The following is a 12,471-nucleotide window of genomic DNA, read 5'->3' as shown; positions in this document are numbered from 1 at the left end:
CGCTCTTCCTAAAGGAGTGAGGTGCTCCCAAGGGCAGTGGACTGCTGGGGGGAACGCAGGGACGCCGGGCGTCACAGGGCGGCTCACGGGAGAGTCACTAGTTAATGACCGCTCCTATGTGTCAGGCCGTTGATTATCTCATGGGAGCTTTGTTTCAGCACCATCATCCTCCCCAGAATGGGGAACTGAGGCTCAGTGATGTGAAGACACTTAACCGAGGCATGAGCCAAGTAATTGAACCCACAGTTTTCAAATCCCCAAGGATCTGAACCCACAGTTTTCAGGGTGGGAGAGAGGCTGAGTTGTCGCATGGGGAGGAGTCCGCCATGGGGACAGGGTCCTCGTTTGGAGCCAGCACCATGTGGGCGGCTTCCTGGCGTTCCGCTCTCAGAGGCACCCCTACTCACAGGTTTCTGCTGCAGCTCACACTGGACGGGCTTTGTCAGTGTCTGTGAGGCTGGATGGCCACAGATTTGTAGACCCTGGATCTCCTGGGCTGGGGCCACCTCCCAGGTCCCTGGTCCCTTGACTCCCCCGATGGAGTCTTCTCCTGGTGGTTCTGGCTGCCTGGCATTTAAGAGCAGCTGCCATTTATCGCCCGCTCATCAGGAGGTGGCTAAGTGCTTTCACACAACGTTCCTCCCAGCTCTGTGAGGGGCGCTGTTCTCACTCTGTCTTAGACGAGGAAACTGGGGCTCAAGGAGGTGAAGCCACCCATTGGCCTGTCACTAGGGATGGAGACACAAGTGCTCACATAGGGAGGATGTCTTTTCCACATGAGCCAAGGACCTGCATCAGTCAAGCTGCTCCAGGTAGGGGAGGTCAGAGCCTGCTCCACCTGGAGCCTGGGGAGTAACGCTAGCTTTGAAGTGCAGTATAATGGTGACTTTTCCCCAAGGCCAGCTTTTAGGAGACTACAGGCAGGGTGGTGGCCAGCCTTCCCTCCCAAGGCAAGCACTGCAGGGCTGGAGGAGGGCTGTGACAGGTGGGGCGGCTCTGGCTGGGCCCAGGCAGGCTAGCATCAGCACAGAGGAGCCACGATCTACAGCCACTGGAACCACTTCCAGTGCTTTGAGAAGATTTGTTATTTGAATGTTCACGGCCAGAAAATGCAAAATGAGTGGGCAGTGGTATCTGGTGAACTCTAGAAATAAAGGCATTTCTCCAAACCGACGGGGGCTCCCAACTGCAGAACCACAGACACCTTTCCCAGCAACATACTGGGAACAAGTGGCCGAACAGAACGTATCCCAGGAGGGCCATTCTACGGCTCCCTCTCAGGGACAGATCTTGAGGATCTGGGGGAAGAGGGCTGCAGCAGGCCACTCTCCTCATGGGGAGTCTGGTCTGGGGAAGCTGTGGGCTGGCAACCGAGTAGAGCGCCTCGGTCCCAAAGCGAGTTCAGGAAGAAGAGATGATGATGATGATGATGATGAACGTGATGGGGATGATAAAGATGACGAGGACGGGGAGAGGATGGTGACGACGAGGAGGGTCAGATGATGGGATGATGGTGATGACGGGGAGGATGGGTACCAGGCAACGTGCTAAGCAGTACTCGTTCACTATCCTATTTAATTACACAATACTGTGGGGCAGGCACTGTTCTTATCCCCATGTTATAGACAAGGAGTCTGAGGCTTAGAGAGGTGGAGTAACTTGCTCAAGGTCACAACATAGGGAAGAGGAAGATGGTTGGTGCCGTTAAGGTGGAAGCAGCCGGGGTCCTGCTTAGGCCAACAGCATCATGAGAATTCAGACTGGCTGAGGCAGGTCTGAAAGGCATCTTCTCCTCAGTAGTTTTCTACACATTAGGTGGTAGGTATCTTGGGGGTTAAATTTCAGGAAGCCCTGAGCCTCTGTTGCTGGTCCAGGAGTGGGGAGCAAGGAGAAGTCTTGGATAATGATTACATTGAGGCCTCAGTAATCTTGTCTTAGCAGAAGTACCAGTCCCCCCCACCATTCTTCTATCTCAAGTGCACAGAGCCCCTGGTAGGAGCGTACCTGTGGAAGGGTTCAAGTGATGCTGTTCCTCAACAGTGTCCACCTGTACCAGTAAACCCTTGCTGGGAAGCCGTCCCATTGGACCAGGTCTTGGTCCTTGCCGCTACCTAATGACTTACCCTCATCTGCAGGCGGGAAGCTGCCACCCTAAGTTCTGCTGGGCCTGGGATGTCCCTTCCTGCAGTACTTGTTAAAGGACTTTTGCTGCCTGGGAATCACATTTTTCTCTGGGTAGCGTCCCTGATCCACTGAGTGGGTCCCTAGGAGCCATATCTGCACTGCATGCTTAGCTGAGGGGACAGAACCACCCCTGATCCAAGCCAGGTCAATCAGGTTTTCTCTCTTGGCAATTAAGAACCAGATTTGAGAGGCTGATGGTCAGGCTCTGTGGCTCGCTGAAGCTATAACATGTAAACTTGGGAGCTATGAGGCATCAGGCTTCCCCAGTGTGAGCTGAGCGGTCTAGACATCTGGGCCGCAGGAGAGAAGAGCATAGCAGGTATGCACGGAGAAGGGCCAACACCAGATGGAAGGAGGGCCCTGTCCACCTTCTAGGACCTGACTCTGAGCGGTTGTAGGTGCTAGACAGAGAGGTTGTAGGCAGAGATTTCTCAGCTACCTGTGAAGCCGCAGCAGCTAGCAGACAGGGCCCAGCCCTTGTCTGTCAGGGTCCAAGGACAGGATCAAGCAAAAGGCCAGGGACTGTTGCCCACTCATCTCTCCCAGAGGGGCCTGAGCTCCTGGGTGGAGCCTAACTCACCAGACGTCAGTGTCTGATGCTGACAACAAGGCAAGAGATGTCATCTCTGGGGGAAACCAAAATCAGGAGCTTGGCACATCACCCAAATGGGCTACCACCCAAGGCAGAGCAGCAGAATGGAGCAACAGGATGGACCCGGGGAACCAGACTGAGGGGTAGGAAGGGGAGGGCCACCAGCCTGGGGGGTCCTGGGCCTCAGCCACAGGGGATGGGGGCGGGGCAGTGAGGCCCTCTGTGAGGGTCACCCTGAGAACAGCCACCCTCATGGCTGCACCTCAGTTGAAGTGGACCCCTTGCCTCCAGGATCGCCCCCAGGCCTTCGCCTCCCTCTCCTAACATGCCGCAGAGTTTGGGGCCCAAGAGGCACCCTTGAACCCTGGCAATCCCAAGGCATCTACCAGAGTCCTCTGACCTTCTGCAGGAGGAAAAGGAGTGTTTTAAAGACTCTGACTTGGGGGTAGCAGGCCTGGGGCTCTGCTGCCATGACTCCATTTTCCTGGGGTCTCCCTAAGGATGCGAGAAGATTTCATAGGCTAAAGACAGCACAGTGCGGAAACTGTGTCACCCAACCTCCTCCAGAGCACCTACAGGCCAACTGTCCACAGCACCCTCTTAAAGGGGCCTTCCCCGCAGTTCAGAGTCACCCTGGAGGCCAGCAGGGCTGGCAGACACTTGCCTGCGCTGTAGCCCATCCACCCCATGACGACTGAACTGCCATGTGGGAAATTTTCTCTTCGTCCCACCCAGCCTTAGACTCCGGGACCTCTCGCTTGCTGGCGAGAAGTTCCTACTGAGCGAAATTCATACACATCCCAAAGCAAGTTCCCTGCCAGGAGCAACTGCACCTATGTGTCCAGTATTTCCTGTGAGCATCCTCCCTGCAGAGCTGGGGAACCTGAGGCTCGGAGAGCTTGAGAGACATGCCCAAGGTCCCTGAGAGAGTAGGCAGCCCTGACCTCAGCCCTGGCCACCCCTCCACCCCCCAACGCTGCTGACAGTGTCCAGAGGTCACAACGACCTCTCTCTGCAGAGGCACACTCAGAACTTCAGAGACCAGGGCTCATCACGGAGCCCACCCCTCCTGCAGAGACTCAGGGACACGCAGCTTCCCTGGACCACCTCTCCCCTCCTTGGACACGACTCAGGCCTCGCAGCCTCCTCAGGTCCCAGGACCCCCGTTGAGGGTCCACTGTGGTCCTCTTCACCCTATGTCCTCGGCTTTTGCTGAACCATTGCCTCTACCAGGAGCCACCCATGAACCCCCAGTCTGACTTGGGTCCCCCTGCTGGGCTTTCCCGTCGCGTCCTCTTCGTGACCCCTTGTGCACCTGGCATCGTGGATTGAATCTCTGTCTCCCACCTGGCCCGTCCGTGAGCTGTGACCGGCCCCCTGATGCAGCTCGCCCTCCTCAGGAAGGAGGGTGAACAGCTCTGCTTCTGAGGGGGCTGGTGCATTTTCCTCTCCTGCTCCCTTTCCCTCTCCCACCAGAGGGGTTTCCTCCAAGGACCCCTCGGCCTCCTAGTCTCTCCGCCACCCATAGTTTGGCCTGTCTGTCATGTGAGAAGGCCATTCTGCACAGCCTGGCAACGTCAGACTAGAGCAGAAGGATGGCTGAGTACTTCGGAATGAACTTTGTGATGTGCTTTCATATTTCACCCCTTAAAAAGTGACCAGGAAACATTTCTGATTACACGCTCTTTTAGAAAGTTAAATGTTATTTTTTTTCCTGGGTGAAAAAGAAACATTTACCCATTGTAGAAAATTTGGAGAATACAGAAAAAGAAAATGAAGACAGTCTCTCAATAACTCTACAAGCAGAGGCAACCAAGAGGAATGATATTATGTACCTTCACACATACACACATATGTGTTCATCCCCATCACCCACTTCGCTCTCTGTAAAAACCTCATTTAAAATGTTGCACTCCTAGGCTGAGATTCTTGTTCTCACTTCAGTGCCAACGCAGGCATAAAGAAGCAGCTGTTACCTCTTACCGACAGGCCCGACTAGCGCTCCCCGCTCCCCGTTCCATTTCTGAGGAGGCTGAGGTTTGCTTGAGGCCAGCCTGGTGCAGCGTCCACAGTTCCCACATTCCACTTCATCCAGGATGCACTGAAAATGCCTTTCCGGGGCCACCTCCCTGCCTCCCTGGGAAAGCAGATGTGACACAGGGCTCTCCTGCCTTCGGCCCTCTCCCAGGGCATAGGTGAGAAAACACCAGGTCAGGGACGTGAGGGGCGTCCCACCCTTGCTCCCTCCCCACAGACTCCGGCCTCTGGCTCCCCAGGGCCCTGACCCAGGACCACCACTCTGTCCTCATGCTGGGCCCTGAAGACAGGGAGGGCCTTTGGGGGCCGCCTGGGGGCTGAGAAATGACCAGCACTGCCCAGGGTCTGGCCGCCTCAGGGCTCCCGTCTCTTCCCGTCCCTCCTCAGCCCACGGGCCCTGCGACCTGCTGAGGCTGAGCTGGATGAGGGACAGGAGGGTGAGAGCAGCGGCAGAAGGCCCAGCAGGAACAGTGGCTGGGTGCGGCCACTCCGCCAGAGCAGCCGGGCGGGGCCCGGGACTCTGGGGGCTCCAAAGCGGGTGCTCTTTAAGGCTGGCCACTTCAGGAGCCACTGGGCACAGCCTGAGCTCCGGCTGCCACCCAAGGACGCCTGGGGGCCACAGGGCTGAAACGCCCAGGGGAGTGAATGAGGGAAGGCAAACTTGCAAGATGGGCCACACGATCCCACCCTTGGCCAGACAACGAGAACCGTCCTACCTGCCTGTTCACAGCAGCATAAAGGCTGACTATGATGTGCCCTGAGACCAACAGAGGGGTGTGTGCCGGCGGCTGGGTCACTGGCCTGGGCCTCCTGGCCCTGCATGCTGGTATCTGGCTCCATGTCTCTTCCTGGCCAAGGCCAAGCTTGTCACCAGGGCTGGGGGGCTGGTGGGCAAGTCAGTTGAAGGTTGTGGCCTGTAAGCTTCAGGGCTGTGGGGCAAGATGTTGCCCCCCCTCTCCCAGCCTGGCCTCTGGGGGCTGGAACAGACAGGACCTCTTCCTCTGTGGGGACTGGCCCAGCCCTCTCCTGCACCCTTGTCTCTGGTTCTGACGCCACCGTCCACCCATGCACGTGTAAAGATGCAGGGAGAGCGGGTTCTTACAGCGTCTGCTGGGAACAGCGGGCGGGGGGTCCGGGAGGGGAGGTTCCTTGGGGGCAGCCGCTGGTCTCTGGGGCCAGGAAGAGTGAGGCCCGGCTCCCGGGGAAGAGGGAATCTGCTCCCCTTCAGTGAGCAGGGGAAACATGGCATGCGGGAGGCCGGCGTGGACAGAGGTCCCGTGGGCCTGGGCTCTGGGCGGGCGGAGGTTAGGAATAAGGAGGCCCAGGCAGCAACAGGAACTGTGGTCACTGAACTGTGAGAGAAACGAGTAACATTTTACAAAGATGTCAAAGCGTGTGAGATAAATCCCCTCCAAGTCTCCCATGGGGTCTTCAGGAAAGTCTAGAACACTCACATGCTTTTGAGGGAGTGGACTCTTTCTAGGGGACATGAGAAGAGGCCAGTGCAGGATGGAAATGGAGACTGGAGGCCGGGCCGTGGGAGCTGGAGGCCAAGGGGTAGCTGGCGTCTGGACCATCAGGACTGCCCTGGGTCTTGGAAGGTGCCAGAGGGGACATCCTAGCCCCGCCGGCATCTTCCAAAGCAGGTGGCCTCCTGCTCCCCTCCGCAAGAAGGGGCCGGACCGGGAGCCGGGTCCCGAGGAGGTGAGGGACAGGCCATTCTCCTGGAGGCGGGGCTGGACACCTGCACAGGCCAGCTGTCTGTGAGAGCAGCACTTGCCAGAAAGCCAACCCAGAGTCCTGTTAGAGACATTCAGATGGAGAGCGGGTCTAATGCTAGATCCTAAGTGAAAGGGACAGAAGAGAAATGCTACAGCGTTTGGTGTTCCCCCTGAGTGGAGCACAGCACCATCTCCCTGAGCGGGAGTTCTCTCACCACCTTCCTTCCTGGTAGCTCTGATCTCAGTCGTGGGTGCTTAGTAGGAACCGTATCTGCCACCCTCAGTGACTGGCAAGGTGTCTGGCAAGGAGCAACTGCTTAATAAACAGCTTTGAATGAATGAGTGAATGAAGGAATGAACGAGTGAACACAAGGAATGGATGAGTGAACGAAGGAATGAACGAGCCATGAGCAGGTCCAGGTGTGGATACTATTCAGGATCAATGTCCTCTCGTTGGCCCGTGGTTGGGGAGCTGCTGGATTGCCCGTAAGCCCCCTTCCTCAGGGTTGCCCCAGGAGTCCCCTGAGCGGTGCTGAGAAAAGTCAAACTTCCACTCGTCAGATCCGGAGTCTGTCCGGTGCCTGTCTGGCTCTCACCCCTCCCTGGGGCGGGCAGGGAGAGGGCAGTGGGGCCCGTTTGCCTGTGCTCCCCAAATCAGAGCAAACATCCCTCCAGGAGTCCTGCGGCGGGACAGAGGGAGGAGCTCCGAGGGCTCAGGGCGTCGTCCCTCCCCCTCTTCAGCCCCCCACCTAGGGTTTCACGAGGACAGATGGACTGGCTGACCGACGTGGGGCCAGTTCCTGCAGTGTCACAGCGGCTCTGGACAAGGCATGGTGGTGATGAGGTGGGCCCCATGATCAGGGGAGGTGGACGTGGGTCAGCTCTGCCCACCAGGGGCGGGTGAGGCAGGACCGCCACGTCACCTCTCCACGCCTTGCTGTCCACAGGCACGAAACAGGGACATTTTATGAGTAACCACCACGTAACTAGGTCTGAGGATTGGGAGAGACCAAGACAGTGCCTGGTACACAGGCACAGTGCTCATCAAAGATCACTTATCCCCACATGATAGCACTCTGCCCTGTAGGGACTGGCCGGATTCACCCCTTCTCTGGCCATTTATGATTGTGGAGGCTGAGGAGACAGGCGGCTTCAACACCAGAGGAGGAGTGTGTGTATATGTGTGAGAGGCATGTGTATGCCTGCATTGTGAATGTACACCCAAATTTGTGTGAGCGTACGTGAGTGTGCGTGTGTGTGTACATACACACGTATGCAGAGGGTGTAGCGTGTGTGTGTGTGTGTCCGTGTGAGTGTGTGTGTGCCTGTGCACACAGGCTAGTGGAGGGGCTACTCTGAGGGACGGTGCAGATCTGCCTCTGCGTCACTGGGTCTCCCTGGCTCCCCTCAGATCTTAAGTCTCCACGATGCCCTTCACCTTCGGCGGCGCCTAGGCTGTGGGAGCTCCCCGTGCAGAGTCCCTGTCTTCCCAGAGCCCACCTGGTGCCTGGCGCAGAGGAAGCGGCAGCAAGCGGAGTAGGCGCAGGGGGTGAATCCCCGGGGAAGACGGGCTGGCTGCAGGGAGCCCAACCCTGGGCCAGGGTCCCCTTCGTTCACCAGGGCCCAGCATGGTAGGTGTTGGCCCAAAGGTCCGAGGCCACGGGGGTGCAGCGCTCTCAGACCCCACCAGGCGGAGCCACAGGCCCGTCTCCAGACGAGGCCCGTTCTCAGGCGTCTGGTTTCCAGAACCCTCATTTCAGACCAAATCTGCACCCAGGTCTCCTCGGGCGCTGGCCTCAGACTCCCAGGCCAGTTCTGGACCAGGTGATACGCGGGGCTGCCCGAGCAGGGGCTGGGACGCCCGTCCCATGCCCATCCTGCCCAGCGGCCTTCCTGCCTTGGCAGCCCCACCCGTGGGCTGCGCACGCCGCCCTGTGGGAGCCACAGGGCAGCCTCACCAGGCTGGGCCGCCGGTGAGGTCAGGGGGGCTGGTCTCCAGCATCCCGGGCCCTGAGCGTGCCCCTGGGAAGGAGGTCGAGCGGAGGCCACACTCACCTTGCCAGCCCTGAAGACATCTCTTCACTAAACTCTGAGCTCTCACTACTGCCTGCAAGAGGAACACAGATGGATGAGTGCGGCGGCCTCGCAGAAGAGGGGCCACCCGGAGCGGCCCCTTCTCCTGGGTCACCGGGCCAGGGCCCCGAGCTGCACAGACATGCCAGAGGAACAGCTTCCGGACCCTGTGGCTGTCAGCGTGGCTCGGCTTCTGCTTTGCTGCTGCTATTTCTGACTCTCGGCCCATCCCGTCCCACTGTTTTCTGCCCCTGAGGGCTGCAGCTGCCTGCCCGCCAGTCCTCTGGGGTCTGGGCCCTTAGGCCTCTGTCTTGGCCTGGCCTGGCTTCACCACCGCCTCCCTTCTGGCCCAAGTAAAACCCGTGTCAAACAGGCCTCACCTGGTGAAGACAGGGGCCAAACGAGCACGCTTCTTCCACCGAAGGCCAGGGCTCGACTAGACGCTGGTCAGGGAGCAGCTGCCTAGCAGCAGACAGAGGCCCCGACGGAGCACCCCTTCAGATCCTGGGCAGTGTGCACACAGCGGGGCCCAGCCCTTCCCCAGGCCTGCCCCTGTGGCCGACTTGGACTCTCCAAGGCCCAGCTTCAGCCACGAGGACAGCAGAGAGATTTGCTCGGAGGGGCCTGGGTTCCACACTCTTTGCCTGGGCTGCCTGCTGACACCACAGCCGGGCAGTGGGAGGGGGAAAAGGAGCTCTCAGGTCCCTTGGGAGTTACAGGACGGAGGGGACCAGTTCAGCTCCAGACAGGGCACGTGCACATATGGCAATGTGCTCCCAGCCTTTCAGCTCCAAACGGAAAAACATCTGAGTTTCCCGAGTAGGAGAGCCGAGAACCAAACTGCCTGGTGATCTCCCGCCTGGATACTGGACAGCATTGCGTCTGACTCGGTTTTCTGTCTCAGGAATAGAAAGGCCTGGGCTCAGGCACAGCTCAGAAAGTTTCCTGGATGTAAAACAGCTGTTCTGCTGCCCAGCTGAATGCTCTTGGGCCAGCATTTCCCAGACTGGTTCCTCAGAACCCCATCCCAGAGGACTCTCCAAGGAAGATGGTTCCGGCCCAGATAATGAGGGAACCTGCAGACCCCGCTGCCTTCTGGGAGACCCACAGAGCCCATAAGCACGTTAAAGTCTCTGGGAAGAGACCTGCCTATGTGGTTTATCCCAGCCTTTCCCCAACACACAGACCCTGAATTCTTTCCCCAACGCACACCCATGAACCGCAGGCTACACTGTCGTAAGCTGGTATAAACCCCTGACCGGGTGCAAGTGGGATGACCTCCTTCCTGGACAGAAGGCAGACATGGACCTTGCTTGTCACAGACTTTCCAGGAGGTCGGAGACAGCTGCCCCCTGCAGTGGCACTGCCTCGGAGACTGGCCTCACTTCACAAGGACGTGGGATGTGAGATTCCTGCCTGATTGTCCTGTCCGCCCCACCCTCTTCCGTTCCATGCCCAGGGGCCCTCCATCCTACAGGCCTCCGACTAACCTGCTGCCAGCCCCGGGAGGGCTCCCTGTTAAGGGAAGTAGACAGACACACGGACTACAGAAGCATGGGCACACTGAAAGGACACGGCCAGCGGAGAGTACGCTTGTCTGACAGCAGAAATGCCCTAGGTGACCTGGTCAGGTGACCTGGACACTGCAGCGGGACAGACCTGTGGCCAGAGCTCAACGCCGTCCTCAGCTCTGACCCCTCCCCTCCTGGCCCCAGCAGCTCAGTCTCTGTCCTTCCGTGGACATAAGCACCATTTCTGGCTGAAGTTCAGACAGAGGCTTTCATCCCAGAAGATCAGTTTTTTACCCTCCCTCACTCTGGCTTCTCAGTGTGAAGACAGGGGCACAGTGAGCATCCAGTGGCCGCCCCACTGCTGTCCCTGGGCAGCACCTCCTCCTCTGCCCTACGTGCGGGGGCCGTGGCTCCCCAGGGACGGAGCCCCACGGGAGCAGCGACCAGGCTTCGGCAGTTGCCAGCCAGGGATGGCGGGTCTCAGGTCCTTGCCCAGCCTGCCTGACACTCTCAGGGCCACCAGCAGGATGAGGACAAACCCAGGGCATTTCGTGAAGCCTCGGAGGCCGGGAAGAAAAGGCCTCCCTAGCTCTGGTGACGCCTGTGGGGAGCCCCCTCTGCAGGGGGTGAGGGGCCACCGGGCACTGCACGGTGACAGAGACAGACACACGCCGGGCTGTGGCCCACCCGCTGTGGTGTGCAGGCCGGAGACGCTTACCGAGGGCGAGTCCATTGGTGACGGCAGAGGAGGAGGCGAGGGCGAGGCCCCTGCGGGGGCTGCGCGACTCCAGGACGCTGTCGTCCAGCAGGTGCCTCGCTTTCTCCGATGGGAATGTCGCACTTTTACTCTCAACTACACTCAACTGACACATCATACTGGAAAATGGAAAGGAAGAAAGAGGCAAAGCTCCTTATCTAGGGAGTGACAGTGGTTATACCTGCCCTGGCATCCTGAGCAGACGGCGCAGCTGCAGGAGAAAGACCTCCACCCAGAACCGTGGTCTAAGTCCAGGCTCTGCCCTAACTCCCCGTGTGACCTTGGGCAAGTCACATCCTTCTTCTGAGCCTCAGTTTCTCCATCTGTCAAATGGGGCCTTACGATACTTGCCCTGCCTGTCTCCCAGGATGACTGTGAGGCTCAAGTGAGCGGATGGTGCCGGTGAGCCATGGAGCCACACAAGCGAAGGGACAGTGTGACCCCGCGGTCAGCACGTCTGGTTCTGGAGTCACAAACCTGGTCCAAATCCTCGCTCCAGCCTTACTCACCACTGCAAGGTACTTCACCTGTCGAACCTCACCAGCCTCGTTCTTACCATGTGTATCATATAGCGCCTCCCCTGGAGGCCTGCAGGGGCTCAGTGAGAGAATGCTGGACAGGCACGTAGCAGAGCATCTAGCACAGAGCAAGCCCCAAACACTTGGAGAGCAACCCTTTCTCCTCCAGCCTGTGAGTGACTCCAGGGCTGGTCTGGGCTGGTTGAGGCTTGTGTCCTAATGGTGGAGGGAAGGAAGGAAGGAAGGAAGGAAGGAAGGAAGGAAGGAAGGAAGGAAGGAAGGAAGGAAGGAAGGAACGGAGGGAGGAAGGAACGGAGGGAGGAAGGAAGGGAGGGAGGAAGGAAGGGAGGGAGGGAGGGAGGGAGGAGGGAAGGGGGGAGGGAAGGGAGGAAGGGACCCAACTGCTCAGGATTCTGTGCCCGACACCCTGGGGACATGGGCATGGCTGCCCCGGCCACGCTGAGGACCATGCATGTCTCCCAGCTGTCAGCCCCACACAGCTGGGTGAACCAGTGGCAGGCTCACTGCTCTGCAGGCTTTCTGCAACAATTGGCAAGCAGAGACTCTGAGCCCCAGTACCCAAGCACCATGAGACACCTAGTGCTCCCTGGATGACATGGTGTCCACTGGACTCTGGGGTTTTCCACAAGGAGGCACTAACCGAGCTTGGGCAAACCTCCTGGAATCCCTCCACTGTTTCCCTAACCTTCCCCGCACACTTCCTCCCTTGGCTGCCGAGCCCATGAAACCCCGTCACCAGTTCGCAGGCTGTGCTGCCGCGGACGCCCCCACTCTTCCTGAGCACGTGCCAGGCCTGAGGAGAGGGCACCATCCCGGGACGCCGAGAGTGCCCGTCAGTGACTCCCAGACGGGCGGCGGAGGGCCCGGTGGGCCGGCATTCCCAGCAACCCTTCAGCCCACGCCCCATGCTCAGCCCAGTCTAGACCCGGGGAGCAGGGGGTGCTCGCTCAGTCACCCACTTGTTGCCCAGGCTGTGGCTCTTCCTGTGTCTCGGAACTGGAGGCGTGGGGAGGCTGCCAGCCACAGATGCGTCAGGACAAGTAGGCCGCCGGCTGAA

At 59.0% G+C, this 12,471-nt stretch overlaps 1 protein-coding gene across 4 annotated transcripts in view; it reads right to left on the bottom strand.

Moving 5' to 3' along the window:
* Nucleotides 1–12,471, bottom strand: part of RALGPS1 (Ral GEF with PH domain and SH3 binding motif 1) — a 301,912-nt gene that overhangs the window by 11,455 nt on the left and 277,986 nt on the right. For 2 of the 4 annotated variants that reach the window (XM_007471716.1, XM_007471714.1), the window contains exons 12-14: nucleotides 12,374–12,471; nucleotides 10,837–10,994; nucleotides 8,590–8,641 (exon numbers count right to left, since the gene is read on the bottom strand). The exon at nucleotides 12,374–12,471 is cut by the window's right edge and continues 1 nt beyond it. In XM_007471716.1, coding sequence (XP_007471778.1) covers nucleotides 8,590–8,641; nucleotides 10,837–10,994; nucleotides 12,374–12,471 — 308 coding nt within the window. The remainder of the gene's footprint in view (nucleotides 1–8,589; nucleotides 8,642–10,836; nucleotides 10,995–12,373) is intronic. The other 2 variants (XM_007471712.1, XM_007471713.1) reach the window with 2 other exon arrangements.

This window comes from Lipotes vexillifer, unplaced genomic scaffold (assembly GCF_000442215.2).
Source record: "Lipotes vexillifer unplaced genomic scaffold, Lipotes_vexillifer_v1.1 scaffold98, whole genome shotgun sequence".
In the NCBI taxonomy this organism is placed as follows: domain Eukaryota; kingdom Metazoa; phylum Chordata; class Mammalia; order Artiodactyla; family Lipotidae; genus Lipotes; species Lipotes vexillifer.
Note: the sequence above shows the minus strand (reverse complement) of the source record. Positions and strands in the feature narration are given on the sequence as shown.